Source organism: Oncorhynchus kisutch, linkage group LG15 (genome assembly GCF_002021735.2).
Source record: "Oncorhynchus kisutch isolate 150728-3 linkage group LG15, Okis_V2, whole genome shotgun sequence".
Taxonomy (NCBI): Eukaryota; Metazoa; Chordata; class Actinopteri; order Salmoniformes; family Salmonidae; genus Oncorhynchus; species Oncorhynchus kisutch.
In genome coordinates this window covers 72,778,815-72,794,274 of record NC_034188.2, presented here as the reverse complement: position 1 = coordinate 72,794,274, position 15,460 = coordinate 72,778,815, and the positions used below count along the sequence as shown (strand labels likewise).

At 45.0% G+C, this 15,460-nt stretch overlaps 1 protein-coding gene across 2 annotated transcripts in view; it reads right to left on the bottom strand.

The window, feature by feature from the left end:
* The window catches only part of LOC109905839 (glycerophosphodiester phosphodiesterase domain-containing protein 5-like), a 78,822-nt gene that overhangs the window by 26,997 nt on the left and 36,365 nt on the right, over positions 1–15,460 (bottom strand). For both annotated transcript variants that reach the window (XM_031791059.1, XM_031791060.1), the window contains exons 3-6: positions 10,039–10,142; positions 4,688–4,781; positions 4,386–4,445; positions 52–150 (exon numbers count right to left, since the gene is read on the bottom strand). In XM_031791059.1, the coding sequence (XP_031646919.1) occupies positions 52–150; positions 4,386–4,445; positions 4,688–4,781; positions 10,039–10,142 (357 nt within the window). The remainder of the gene's footprint in view (positions 1–51; positions 151–4,385; positions 4,446–4,687; positions 4,782–10,038; positions 10,143–15,460) is intronic.

Sequence of the window (15,460 nt, the reverse complement as noted above, 5' to 3'; positions counted from 1 at the left end):
TAATACAGTTTGATGCACAGCCCTAAATGGGGACGGGTTTGTTGAACTGACCTGGAGTGATATAGGGAGGACTGCCCACTCCTCCCCCCATGTTTGATTGACAGATATGAATCCGATGGCAGTGGTCAGCAGGGCAGTACTGACACCTATCTATGGGGGCAAACAGAGTGTTTACAGACCATCGCACGCACACACACACACACACAGACAGACACACACAGCTCCCCCAGGCTAACCATTCCAACCCTCTGTAGTGTGTTTGGCCAGATAACAGCACCCTGGGGCATGATGTCACGTCTTTCACAACCAGCAGGAAAACATGAACTCAAATGTGGGGTTCAGGCAGAGTTCAGTTGGCCACTTGAAGACACACACAGTATACGCGCCACGTATAGTGCCTTTGGAAAGTATTCAGACCTCTTTACTTTTTCCACATTTCTAGGTTACAGCCTTCATGTTTTTTTCCCCCCATCAATCTACACACAATACCCAATAATGACAATGCAAAAACAGGTTTAAAAATGTTTGTTAATACAATATAAAAAAACAGAAAATCACATTTACATACACTACCGTTCAAAAGTTTAGTCACTTGGAAATGTTCTTGTTTTAGAAAGAAAAACACATTGTGTCCATTAAAATAACATCAAATTGATCAGAAATACAGTGTAGACATTCTTAATGTTGTAAATTACTATTGTAGCTGGAAACGGCAGATTTTTAATTGAATATCTACATAGGCATACAGAGGCACATAATCAGCAACCATCACTCTTGTGTTCCAATGGCACATGGTGGTTAACTAATCCAAGTTTATTATTTTAAAAAGGTGACTCCGGGATGCTTGCCTTGTTCTTTTGCCCATCTTAATCTTTTCTTGGCCAGTCTGAGATTTGGATTTTCCTTTGCAACTCTGTCTAGAAGGTCAGCATCCTAGAGTTGCCTCTTCACTGTTGACGTTGAGACTGGTGTTTTGCAGGTACTATGTCATGAAGTTGCCAGTTGAGAACTGGTGGGGTGTTTGTTTCTCAAACTAGACACACTAATGTACTTGTCCTCTTGCTCAGTTGTGCACTAGGGCCTCCCACTCCTCTATTCTGGTTAGACCCAGTTTGCTATGTTCTGTGACCAGAGTAGTACACAGCACTGAGGAGATCTTCAGTTTGTCAATTTCTCGCATGGAATAGGCTTCCTTTCTCAAAACAAGAATAGACTGACGAGTTTCAGAAGATTTTTTTTTGTTTCTGGCCATTTTGAGCCTGTAATCAAACCCACCAATGCTGATGCTCCAGATACTCAACTAGTCTAAAGAAGGGCATTTAATTAATTAATTAGCATTTTATTGCATGACATAAGTATTTGATCACCTACCAACCAGTAAGAATTCTGGCTCTCACAGACCTGTTAGTTTTTCTTTAAGAAGCCCTCCTGTTCTCCACTCATTACCTGTATTAACTGCACCTGTTTGAACTCATTACCGGTATAAAAGACACCTGTCCACACAATCAAAACAGACTCCAACCTCTGCACAATGGCCAAGACCAGAGAGCTGTGTAAGGACATCAGGGCTAAAATTGTAGACATGCACAAGACTGGGATGGGCTACAGGACAATAGGCAAGCAGCTTGATGAGAAGGCAACAACTGTTGAAGCAATTATTAGAAAATGGAAGAAGTTAAAGATGACGGTCAATCACCCTCGGTCTGGGGCTCCATGCAAGATCTCACCTCGTGGGGCATCAATGATCATGAGGAAGGTGAGGGATCAGCCCAGAACTACATGGCAGGACCTGGTCAATGACCTGAAGAGAGCTGGGACCACAGTCTCAAAGAAAACCATTAGTAACACACTACGCCATCATGGACTAAAATCCTGCAGCGCACGGAAGGTCCCCCTGCTCAAGCCAGTGCATGTTCAGGCCCATCTGAAGTTTGCCAATGACCATCTGAATGATCCAGAGGAGGAATGGGAGAAGGTCATGTGGTCTGATGAGACAAAAATAGCTTTTTGGTCTAAACTCCACTTGCCGTGTTTGGAGGAAGAAGAAGGATGAGTACAACCCCAAGAACACCATCCCAACCGTGAAGCATGGAGGTGGAAACATCACTCTTTGGGGATGCTTTTCTGCAAAGGGGACAGGACGACTGCACCGTATTGAGGGGAGGATGGATGGGGCCATGTATCGCGAGATCTTAGCCAACAACCTCCTTCCCTCAGTAAGAGCATTGAAGATGGGTCGTGGCTGGGTCTTCCAGCATGACAACGACCCGAAACACACAGCCAGGGCAACTATGGAGTGGCTCCGTAAGAAGCATCTCAAGGTCCTGGAGTGGCCTAGCCAGTCTCCAGACCTGAACCCAATAGAAAATCTTTGGAGGGAGCTGAAAGTCCGTATTGCACAGCGACAGCCCCGAAACCTGAAGGATCTGGAGAAGGTCTGTATGGAGGAGTGGTCCAACATCCCTGCTGCAGTGTGTGCAAACCTGGTCAAGAACTACAGGAAACATATGATCTCTGTAGTTGCAAACAAAGGTTTCTGTACCAAATACTTATGTCATGCAATAAAATGCTAATTAATTACTTTTTAAAAAATCATAGAATGTGATTTTCTGGATTTTTGTTTTAGATTCCGTCTCTCACAGTTGAAGTGTACCTATGATAAAAATGACAGACCTCTACATGCTTTGTAAGTAGGAAAACCTGCAAAATCGGCAGTGTGTCAAATACTTGTTCTCCCCACTGTAATTGCAAAAGGGTTTTCGAATGATCAATCAGCCTTTTAAAATGATGAACTTGGATTAGCTAACAACGTGCCATTGGAACACAGGAGTGATGGTTGCTGATAATGGGCCTCTGTACACCTACGTAGATATTCCATTAAAATCAGCCATTTCCAGCTACAATCGTAATTTACAACATCAACAATGTCTACACTATTTCTGATAAATTTGATGTTATTTTAATGGACAAAAAAAATGTTTTTTTTCAAAACAACGACATTTCTGAGTGACCCCAAACCTTTAAACGGTAGTGTATGTATTCAGACACTTTACTCTGTACACTGTTGAAGCACCTTTACAACCTTGAGTCTTCTGGGTATGATGCTACAAGCTTGGCACACCTGTATTTGGGGAGTTTCTCACATTCTTCTCTGCAGATACTCTCAGGCTCTGTCAGGTTGGATGGGGAGCATTGCTGCACAGCTATTTTCAGGTCTCCAAAGATATAAGGTTAATGTCTGGGTTCTGGCTGGGCCACTCAAGGACATTCAGAGACTTGTCACGAATACACTCCTGCGTTATCTTGGCTGTGTGCGTAGGGTCTTGGTCCCGATGGAAGGTGAGGACCTGAGCAGGTTTTCATCAAGGATCTCTATACTTTTCTCAGTTCATCTTTGCCTTGACCCTGACTAGTCTCCCAGTCCCTGCCACTGAAAAACATTGACACAGCATGATGCTGCCAACACCATGTCTCACCATAGGGATTGTGCCAGGTTTCTTCCAGACATGATGCTTGGCATTTAGGCTAAAAAGTTCAATCTTGGTTTCATCAGAGAATCTTGTTTCATGGTCTGAGAGTCCTTTAGATGGCTATTGGCAAACAAGCGGGCTGTTCTGTGCCTTTACTGAGGAGTGGCTGCTGTCTGGTCACTCTGCCATAAAGGCCTGATTTGTGGGGTGCTGTAGAGTTGGTTGACCTTCTGGAAGGTGCTCCCATTTCCACAGAGGAACTCTAGAGCTCTGTCAGAGTGACCACTGGGTTCTTGGTCACCTCCCAGACCAAAGTCCTTCTCCCCTGATTGCTCAGTTTGGCCGGGCGGCCAGCTCTAGGAAGAGTCTTGGTGGTTCCAAACTTCTACCATTTAAGAATGATGGAGGGCACAGTGTTCTTGTGTACCTTCAATACTGCAGAAATGCAGTGGTACACTTCCAGATCTGTGCCTCGACGCAATCCTGTCTCTGAGCTCTACAGACAATTTCTTCAACCTCGTGGCTTGGTTTTTGCTCTGACATGCAGTCAACGGTGGGACCTTATACAGACAAGACAAATCATGCCCAATTAATTTAATTTACCACAGGTGGACTCCAATCAAGTTATAGAAACATCTCAAGGATGATCAATGAAAACAGGATGCACCGGAGCTCAATTTTGAGTCTCATAGCAAAGAGTCTGAATACTTATGTAAATAAGGTATTTTTTTTATTCTTTTTTTAATCAGTTTTCGTTTCGTCATTATGGGGTATTGTGTGTAGATTGCTGAGGATTATTATTTTTTTAAATCTTTTTTTACAATAAGGCTGTAACAACAAATTTTAGAAAAAGGGTACTTTCCCAAGGCACTGTACATAAACAAACACACCACAAATCGCACATTTGAGCATTACCTTGTGCAGCCAGTGCAAGTTCAGCTGTTGTCCCACTGCTATGTGGCAAAGTGCTAAAATCTAAAGGAATAGAAACAGATAAATAAATCACATCACGTGGAAATCCACAGCCACCGTTTTCAAAAAAGGTCAACAGCTGCCTGGGCGATCCCAACTGTCACGTGCAGACTTGGCACAGACATGCCTGGCAACATGTTTCTGCCCTGCCAGGTTATACCACTAACATTACCTGGCTGTTCCCATTGCCTAGACACCATATCAATATCATCTCACAGTGAATGTTTGATGAGATGACAACTCACCATTAAAAATGCAATATAAGTGAAGCCGGCAGCAGTAGTGGCTAGGATTGGAACAGTCCCGTCGATCCACTCTCCAGAACGGTTATATAAAAACCTGTAAAACGGAGCAAAATGGATGGAAGTCAGTTGCACAATAGTAGCATCTCATCGATATCAGGACAGGCTGCAGCTTGTGCTCCTCTGGTCTCTGAGATGAGAGATAGATTGTAGAAACAAGCCAGGTGGTCTAGCAGGAGAAGTTGTTGACACTGATCTAAGGTCAGTTTTGAGTTTCCTCTAGTGGCTAAAGTTTAGATTCGGGGGAAGGGAAGCCAATCCTAGATCTGTGCCTAACGGGCAACCTCGAGCTCCAAGCACCAAAGGTCTCTTTGTAAAATTAACTGGCTGACTATAAATGAGCTAACAGCCGACACTGATGCTTAAACCGGAAGGCCTGAACTCCCAGGGCAGGCATAATGTGTTCTAGTGTCCTTGTCCAGGATCGTAAGCCTTTATTATCCCCATAAAACAAAGCAAACAGAGACAAATAAACACAACAGAGGGAGCTGCTCAGAGCAAATGGCTGCAGTCGCTTCTTGTAATGAGTATTGGAGCACAAAGAGATGATGTAATAACTATGTTAACGTGTTGCGAGTTAGAGGCCTTGTTCTAAAAGGACATCTTAAGGCTGTGTCTCCACACACAGGAAAGGAAGGGGAGGAACAAAGACATCATGCAGTACAAACGCACACGGGACACACACACACACACGGGGGAGACACACACACACGGGGGGGACACACACACGGGGGGGGGGGGGGGGGAGACACACACACGGGGGGGGGGGGGGGGGGGGAGACACACGGGGGGGTAGGGAGACACACACACACACACACACGGGGGGGGGGAGACACACACACTCGGGGGGGGGGGGGGAGGGAGACACACACACGGGGGGGGGGGGGGGGGAGACACACGGGGGGGTAGGGAGACACACACACACACGGGGGGGGGAGACACACACACACGGGGGGGGGGGGGAGACACACACACACGGGGGGGGGGGAGACACACACACACACTCGGGGGGGGGGGGGGGAGACACACACACTCGGGGGGGGGGGGAGGGAGACACACACACGGGGGGGAGGCACACACGGGGGGGAGGGAGACACACACACGGGGGGGGGGAGGGAGACACACACACGGGGGGGAGGCACACACGGGGGGGAGGGAGACACACACACACGGGGGGGAGGGAGGGAGACACACACACGGGGGGGGAGGGAGGGAGACACACACACACACGGGGGGGGGGGGAGGGAGACACACACACACGGGGGGGGGGAGGGAGACACACACACACACGGGGGGGGGGGAGAGACACGGGGGGGGAGACACACACACTCGGGGGGGGAGGGAGGGAGACACACACACGGGGGGGGGGGGAGGGAGACACACACACGGGGGGGAGGCACACACGGGGGGGAGGGAGACACACACACGGGGGGGAGGGAGACACACACACGGGGGGGAGGCACACACGGGGGGGAGGGAGACACACACACACGGGGGGGGAGGGAGGGAGACACACACACGGGGGGGGAGGGAGGGAGACACACACACACGGGGGGGGGGGAGGGAGACACACACACGGGGGGGGGGGGGAGACACACACACGGGGGGGGGGGGGGAGACACACACACGGGGGGGAGGCACACACGGGGGGGAGGGAGACAGGGAGACACACACACACGGGGGGAGACACACACACACACGGGGGGGGAGGGAGGGAGACACACACACACACACGGGGGGGAGGGAGACACACACACACACACGGGGGGGGAGGGAGACACACACACGGGGGGGGGGGGGGGGGGGAGACACACACACACACACACACACACACATATACATACATACATACAGGGGTGGGAATCACACACCAGGGGGAGACGTGCATGCGCGGTGGGGAGACGGGGACACACACGGAGACACAAACTCAGGTGGGATACGGGGACGCACACGCACGGAGACACGCACACACAAACTCATGGGAGATACGCACACACACGGGGACATAGACACACACACACATGGCTGGGCTGGCTGTCAGGCTGAGGGGTGTGACAGGGGGTCTCGGAGGGCCTGGGATGACACAGCTGCAGAGCCAGCGGGAGGGAAGCACAGGGCATCAAAACTGCAAATTACATCCCAATCCTTATCTGTGCTCTGTTGGCAGAGCCTGACAGCGCCTACAACTACAGCAGCGCTACACTAAAGCCAGGTCACACACTAGAAAAAGACAGGATATCTTACTGATGATACTGGGTCATAGGAGTGGTAGACATTGGGAATTGGCTTCCCAGCCAAAACAGTTCAGAAGAGTTTATACATATACAGTGGGGCAATAAAGTATTTAGTAAGCCACCAATTGTGCAAGTTCTCCCACTTAAAAAGATGAGAGGCTTGTAATGTTCATCATTAGGTACACTTCAGCTATGACAGACAAAATAAGAAAAAAAAAAAGAAAATCACATTGTAGGATTTTTTATGTATTTATTTGCTAATTATGGTGGAAAATAAGTGTGTGGTCACCTACAAACAAGCAAGATTTCTGGGTCTCACAGACCTGTAACTTCTTCTTTAAGAGGCTCTTCTGTCCTCCACTCATTACCTGTATTAATGGCACCTGTTTGAACTTATCAGTATAAAAGACACCTGTCCACAACCTCAAACAGTCACACTCCAAACTCCACTATGGCCAAGACCAAAGAGCTGTCAAAGGACACCAGAAACAAAATTGTAGACCTGCACCAGGCTGGGAAGACTGAATCTGCAATAGATAAGCAGCTTGGTTTGAAGAAATCAACTGTGGGAGCAATTATTAGGAAATGGAAGACATACAAGACCACTGATAATCTCCCTCGATCTGGGGCTCCACGCAAGATCTCACCCAGTGGGGTCAAAATGATCACAAGAACGGTGAGCAAAAATCCCAGAACCACACGGGGGGGACCTAGTGAATGACCTGCAGAGAGCTGGGACCAAAGTAACAAAGCCTACCATCAGTAACACACTATGCCGCCAGGGACTCAAATCCTGCAGTGCCAGACGTGTCCCCCTGCTTAAGCCAGTACATGTCCAGGCCCGTCTGAAGTTTGCTAGAGAGCATTTGGATGATCCAGAAGAAGATTGGGAGAATGTCATATGGTCAGATGAAACCAAAATAGAACTTTTTGGTAAAAACAAATCTCATAAAAATGCAGCCTTCTGATTATGTAAGGCAAAATTATATATAAAACCAAATGCTCAGTATACATTCAAACACCATTGTCTACAGATCAACTCGTCGTGTTTGGAGGACAAAGAATGCCGAGTTGCATCCAAAGAACACCATACCTACTGTGAAGCATGGGGGTAGAAACATCATGCTTTGGGGCAGTTTTTCTGCAAAGTGACCAGGACGTGTAAAGGAAAGAATGAATGGGGCCATGTATCGTGAGATTTTGAGTGAAAACCTCCTTCCATCAGCAAGGGCATTGAAGATGAAACGTGGCTGGGTCTTTCAGCATGACAATGATCCCAAACACACCGCCCGGGCAACGAAGGAGTGGCTTCATAAGAAGCATTTCAAGGTCCTGGAGTGGCCTAGCCAGTCTCCAGATCTCAACCCCATAGAAAATCTTTGGAGGGAGTTGAAAGTCCGTGTTGCCCAGTAACAGCCCCAAAACATCAATGCTCTAGAGGAGATCTGCATGGAGGAATGGGCCAAAATACCAGCAACAGTGTGTGAAAACCTTGTGAAGACTTACAGAAAATATTTGACCTCCGTCATTGCCAACAAAGGGTATATAACAAAGTATTGAGATAAACTTTGTTATTGACCAAATACTTATTTTCCACCATAATTTGCAAATAAATTCATTAAAAATCCTACAATGTGATTTTCAGGATTTTTTTTCTCATTTTGTCTGTCATAGTTGAAGTGTACCCTATGATGAAAATTACAGGCCTCTCATCTTTTTAAGTGGGAGAACTTGCACAATTGGTGGCTGACTAAATACTTTTTTGCCCCACTGTATTATGACAACATTGTGACGTTTTTGTTAGTTTTGGACTTTGGTTAGGGGTTTTTCAGCTATTTGGGCACACAACATTTTTTCGAGGCAAGCCTAAGTTCAGAGCCGGTGTTTATGCCCCTTCGTCTGTGATTGGTCAACAGTTGGGATTCTTAATTTTTTATTGGAAAATACTGCAAAAATTTTAGTTAGATGTAAAATTGTGCAACTAAGATCTCCTTGGCAAAAACAACTAAATTAATTTTAGATTAGTTCTGACTATTTTGAGGAAGTGTGTACTGGCTATGGTGTCTCAAAATAGACAAACAGTACTATTGCAGCTTTTTTCTTGTTTTTCAAGTAAAGGTCTTTCAAGGGAGTACGCAAACACTCGTTCGGTTAGGCTAGACTGAAACATGCCAGACGCCTTTGGAGAGTGTGTAGAGAGAGTGATAAAATTAAAAGGAGAGAGGAGCAGAGATAGAGTATGGAAGGAGAGGGAGAAAGTGGGATGGGAGGGAGAGATAAACAAGGAGCGAAGGACGATGGGGGAAGCAGAGGTGACATTGAGCGCTAATGACAGGAAGAGAAAGGAGGTGGTGGAATGAGAGGGCGAGGGGAATGACTTGGGGGACAAAGCAAATTGCACCTTACAAGAAGAAACAAAGCTTCTCTCTCGGCTCGCACATATTGCACCAAATGTGTTTTAGGGACCACTGGGGCATAGCGTGCACATCAAATGTAGAAGGCCTTGAGAACTTGGTCAAGAGCTCAACTAAATAAACCTAATTCATAATTTCAGTGGTAGTATATCCTTCAATTGAATGTGCAATGTCTCATGACAGAACTAATACCTGTATTGTTTCCAAGCACGATTGGTTTTATGGTAACTGTGGGGGAGACATGACTGGAATGATCCGAGAGGTGATTTGGGGTCAAAGGGTATTCCTGCTTTATGTAATCATGCTCACTATAATCTGCAGTGATAGACGCCCTAAAGCCAATCCATCCCCACCCAGATTAGACCAACCACAATGAGTGAATAATTGGCGGGGAAAAAAACAACTCTACAGAGTTAGCATTTTCAGTTAAAAGCAAAAACATATGAAGAGAAATTTCAGCATTTTAAAGTAAAACAATCTACTGTAAGTAAATGCCAGAGATTCAAAGGGAACGTCAGAGGAGCATTTAGTGGGGAACTCATTTATTTGAATGGAACACTGACTGATGGTGATATACTGAGAGACAAGAATCTATGAGTTGCATAACTAGAGTGCGCACACACACATACTGTACAGCAGTACTCACCAGTTGAACTCATTGTAGTCATTGTGTGCCTCCCACCAGAAGTAGAACCAGACCAGGAGCAGAGAGAAGGTGAAGAAGAGGATGAGAGACCACAGGAACTCCCACTGGGAAACAAACACACAGGAACCATTATTACCTTTACCACAGTATCATTAGTCAGATACCATCAGATTAACATAAAGCACTTTGGCCAGTGTTGTGTTGAAACATTGGAATACTATTGGTGCATTCATAGTATTACTTTCTTTGATTGCAAGTGAGCAAATGGCTGATTAGAAAGTCCTTTGCCCACACCAGAATGGCATACCACTTAACATTACCCCCATACGTCAACATCACAAACACTGACAACAGAAATGCAAGCAACAGTCTCCTAAAAGTCTGGCAGAGTAGTCATTGGGCAATCTGCCCTAATCCAGCAAAAGTGAGAGCCTATAGACTATAATCAGGATGTAGAGAGACTGATGACGATGCAGCCAAGGCTGGCACACAGACTGATGGCTCAAACCTGGAGTCATGACAAACATTTGAAAACACAATTTGCTAGCTGCATCTGAATAAGGTGGTAAACCACAAACAGTCTGGAAAACAAGTCAACACAATAACGCTCATGGTTTATAGTGAATGTAATGTCAATTCTGTTCAGAAATCATTTCACTCTCCCACTTTGTGTAGGCATTCACAAAGCCTGCATTACCAAAGATGAGACAACATTCATACCGCTTTACAACTGATTGAAAAGAGAGAACCACATGTCAGTCGCAGTAGAGGCAGTATGCAGTAACCATTCATACAGAAACTGTCATAGGGCCATATTGTCTCAGTAAAAAAGCAGAGGGACTCGAAGCTCCCAAACCACTGTCCTCATCAAGTAATTACTCACATTAACTTAATAGCCAATGAGGCCATGAGCCGATTAGTGGTCAGCTGTGTTTAGCCTTCCAATGCCACCGCAAGCTGTAATAAGAGCTCTAATAAATAGATAGAATGTTCGCACGCAGACATGCACACGACTTGGATGACAAAGCACAAAAAGTTAGCTTTTCAAACTTCTCCAGACAGTCAAGACCTTTTTGGCCCATCTATTTAAAAGTAAAAATATCGCTCCTCGCTCAGACAGAATTGTAACAGTTAAGACCACCACATAAAGAACAGAACTGCCCAAAATGTTCCTTATAATTAATTAAACTTTAATTGATGTGATAACCCCTCATCCTACTGAGAATTGGACTCTACATCGACAGCACGACTGGCTGCTCCTCACACTGTATTTGCATACCAGCCCATAAATTAGCACACAATGAAATCAGGCTTACTCAGAGCCCGGAGGACTCGAGAACGCTTAGATAGAAATGTATGAATAGAACTGACATGACAGTCTGTTTTGCAAAATAACAAGTTGTTCCAGCTCTATACATTACATTTCTATCTGCAATAATGTTCTTACATAGCACCATTCAAAATAAGCCCCGGTTGACCCTGTATTTAGCCTTGCTGTGATAGGAGATATCAAGGTGATATGAGAGCACAAACAAAGCTGTTTGGACGTTCACCTTAGATGACTGTTCCATGGAGGGCATCGGCTGGCAGTGGCACAGGATGTAAGACAGGGCCAGGTCTAATGGCTGGGCGGTGACAGATACCAGCCTGAGCCCTTTGTATACCTTCTGCCCTCCACTCTGACCGTCTCCCTGGGCACTGGAGAGGAGAGCCTAATGTGCTTATGTGGAGTTGTGGACAGGGCAAACAGCAGTTAAACTATGGGGACACTAAAGCACATGTTTAAGATGGTATGAGGATTATTACATACCAAAGTTGTTGATTTGGGGCAGGGATTGGGAATATAGTAGTATGAGGGAAGGAAGCCTGTGGGCGATTTGGATGTGGCGATTCTTTTTAGCCATCAATCTCTTCCAAATAAGGAACTAGTCGTGAAAACATTTGTTAAATTATAAAGACCATACTAAGAAAATCACTCCCTTTCAGAAATCATAGTAATACAGACCCCAGAATGGTTACCATAGGGTTAGTTTTACATGGTTACACTTCCAAGTCTCGTATTTGGTTAAAGCTTACAATTCATCCCCCCCTCAATGTGAGAAAGCCAGACGTCAAGGTAACCATAGGGTTAACCCTATGGCAGGTTGGGGTCTGACTGGCAGCCCTGCTCATTGATCCAACTGCTCTGGCACTGTCCCCCTGGCTTTTAATGACTATCCAGAAACACCTGGGAGAGGGACACCTTGAGGGGACATTGTTCACCTGCTGAGATCAAGATGGATTACAGAGGTGACACCCCTGGGAGAGAAGGGATTGGAAGGTCTATTAGTAGGTAATGTTTGGACAACAATGAGACTAAACGTTTGGGATCATTTTAAACTGGCTGCTTGGGAGCTAATCGAGTTGCCAAGCCAGTTGTGTGAGTGGCAAATATTGCATACAATGTGCAATAATGTACAATTCAAATCTCAAAGCTAATATTTTTACATGTTACAGGCATATTTAGGCTGGCTGCCACATTTATTCCTTAAACGAATATTCAGCCAAGCCAGTGTCATGTACAGTATGTGCAATGTGTATAGTATATGACTGAACATTAATCCTGTCATTGTTCTTCTCCACTGCTGTTTAGGAGCAGATCAAACCAGAGCATGATACAGCCTGCCTGACCTATGATGACATCACATTCTGCACGGCTTGCTTTAGTTAGGGTGGAACATACGCCTTCAGGGCAGGGCCGACACCATAGCATTAAAAACTGCTTTCTAACTAGTGTCAAAACAAGGAACCAACTCAAAGTGTACGGAGCGTAATACATCTAGTAGTCTGTTGAATCATACTGTTTGATGAATTTCCATTCAAAATGGGGGACATGAGTGAGGGATGCAACCTTTTTGTATTATTTCCCACAAGACATTTGTGTCCAAGCGAGGTTAAAATGGTCAACATCTATCTACGTCAAGAGGGGTCAGAAAAAAAATTGTCAACGTATTTAAATGGGTCTGAGGGGAAATAAAGGTTTTATATTGTATTGAGAGGTTTAAGCCCAACAGAGCCAACTCATTCATCCTCGTACTCTCCTAGTAGGAGCGGGGAGAGCAAATTACTTTCCTCTAATGGGGAGATATTTTTGGGGAAATGCCATGAAAATTGCTGTGCTGCTTGGCTGAGGGGCACTAGGCAGGCAGGCAGCTGAATTAAGATGGAATACATCATAGCCTAAGCCTCATTGACCAACAGAGGCTAAAAATAGACGGATAAAAAGGATCAGGGGATAATTATCTTCTGTGGAACCGTAAACACTAGAATTACTGCAAAAAAATCTAACAGAGGATCCTCCACTGTCACTCAATCAAAAAATGAGATTCCAGAAATATCATCCATTCAAAAGAGCTCTACACTACAGCCTTCTTCTGATCCGTTTAGGTAAAAACGCCGTTAGTTTTGGTGAAGCAAAATATTTGTAGGTCTAAGGTAGAGGTCGACCGATTATGATTTTTCACCGCCGATACCGATTATTGGAGGACCCCAAAAAAAAGCCGATACCGATTAAATCGGTCGATGTTTTATTTCATTTATTCGTAATAATGACAATTACAACAATACGGAATGAACACTTATTTTAACTTCATACATCAATAAAATCAATTTAGCCTCAAATAAATAATGGAACCTGTTCAATTTGGTTTAAATAATGCAAAAACAAAGTGTTGGAGAAGTAAAAGTGCAATATGTGCCATGTAAAAAAGCTCATGTTTAAGTTCCTTGCTCAGAACATGAGAACATATGAAAGCTGGTGGTTCATTTTAACATGACACTTCAATATTCCAAGGAAAGAGGTTTTAGGTTGTAGCTATTATAGGACTATTTCTCTCTATACCATTTGTATTTCATAAACCTTTGACTATATGATGTTCTTATAGGCACTTTACTATTGCCAGTGTAACAGTATAGCTTCCGTTCCTCTCCTCGCCCCTACCTGGGCTCGAACCAGGAACACATCGACAACAGCCACCCTCGAAGCATCATTACCCATCGCTCCACAAAAGCCATGGCCCTTGCAGAGCAAGGGGAACAACTACTTCAAGGTCTCAGAGCGAGTGACGTCACCAATTGAACCGCTATTAGCGTGCACCCCGCAAACTAGCTAGCCATTTAACATCGGTTACACCTAGCTAGCCATTTCACATCGGTTACACCAGACTAATCTCGGGAGATGATAGGCTTGAAGTCATATATAGCTCAATGCTTGAAGCACAGCGAAGAGCTGCTGGCAAATGCATGAAAATGCTTACAAGCCAGCTGCTGCCTACCACCGCTCAGTCAGACTGCTCTACCAAATCATAGACTTAATTATAACATAATAACACAGAAATACAAGCCTTATGTCATTAATATGTTCAAATCCGGAAACTATCATTTCGAAAACAAAACGTTTATTCTTTGTGAAATACGGAACAGTTCCGTATTTTATCTAACGGGTGGCATCCATAATTCTAAATATTCCTTTTACATTGCACAACCTTCAATGTTATGTCATAATTATGTAAAAGTCTGGCAAATTAGTTTGCAACGAGCCAGGCGGAACTGTTGCATATACCCTGACTCTGCGTGCAATGAACGCAAGAGAAGTGACACAATTCCCCTAGTTTAATATTGCCTGCTAACCTGGATTTCTTTTAACTAAATATGCAGGTTTAAAAATATATACTTGTGTATTGATTTTAAGAAAGGCGTTGATGTTTATGGTTAGGTACACATTGGTGCATCGACAGTGCTTTTTTTGCAAATGCGCTTGAGAAGTAGGCTGTGATTCAATGACAAATTAATAGGCACCGCATTGATTTTATGCAAAGCAGGACACACTAGATAAACTAGCAATATCATCAACCACGTGTAGTTAAGATTGAATGTTTTTTTATAAGATACGTTTAATGCTAGCTAGCAACTTACCTTGGCTCCTTGCTGCACTCACATAACAAGTAGTCAGTCTGCCACGCAGTCTCCTCGTGGAGTGCAATGTAAATCGGCCATGATCGGTGTCCAAAAATGCAGATTACGGATTTTTATGAAAACTTGAAATCGGCCGTAATTAATTGGCCATTCCAATGAATTGGTGGACCTCTAGTTTAAGGCCATCTTGCTGTGCCCAACTGGGGCTACTGCACAAAAGGTGCTGGCATGCAATCCAATTCCCTTCCTACCTGCTAGCTCCAAGGCTAGCAGGGTATTCTCCACTATTCTCCAGCGGCGCCATCTAAACAGCCAGCAGTCAGGAGAGTAGTGTATTATGATTCAATAGACTTTTCTCTCGTGGGGTCACTTCTTTTCATTACCTCCCAGTACCAAAGTCATTATAGAAGCTGCCGCTGCCCCATGCCTGCTTGGAGTCCAGGCTACTATAGTGTCATTATGACTATAG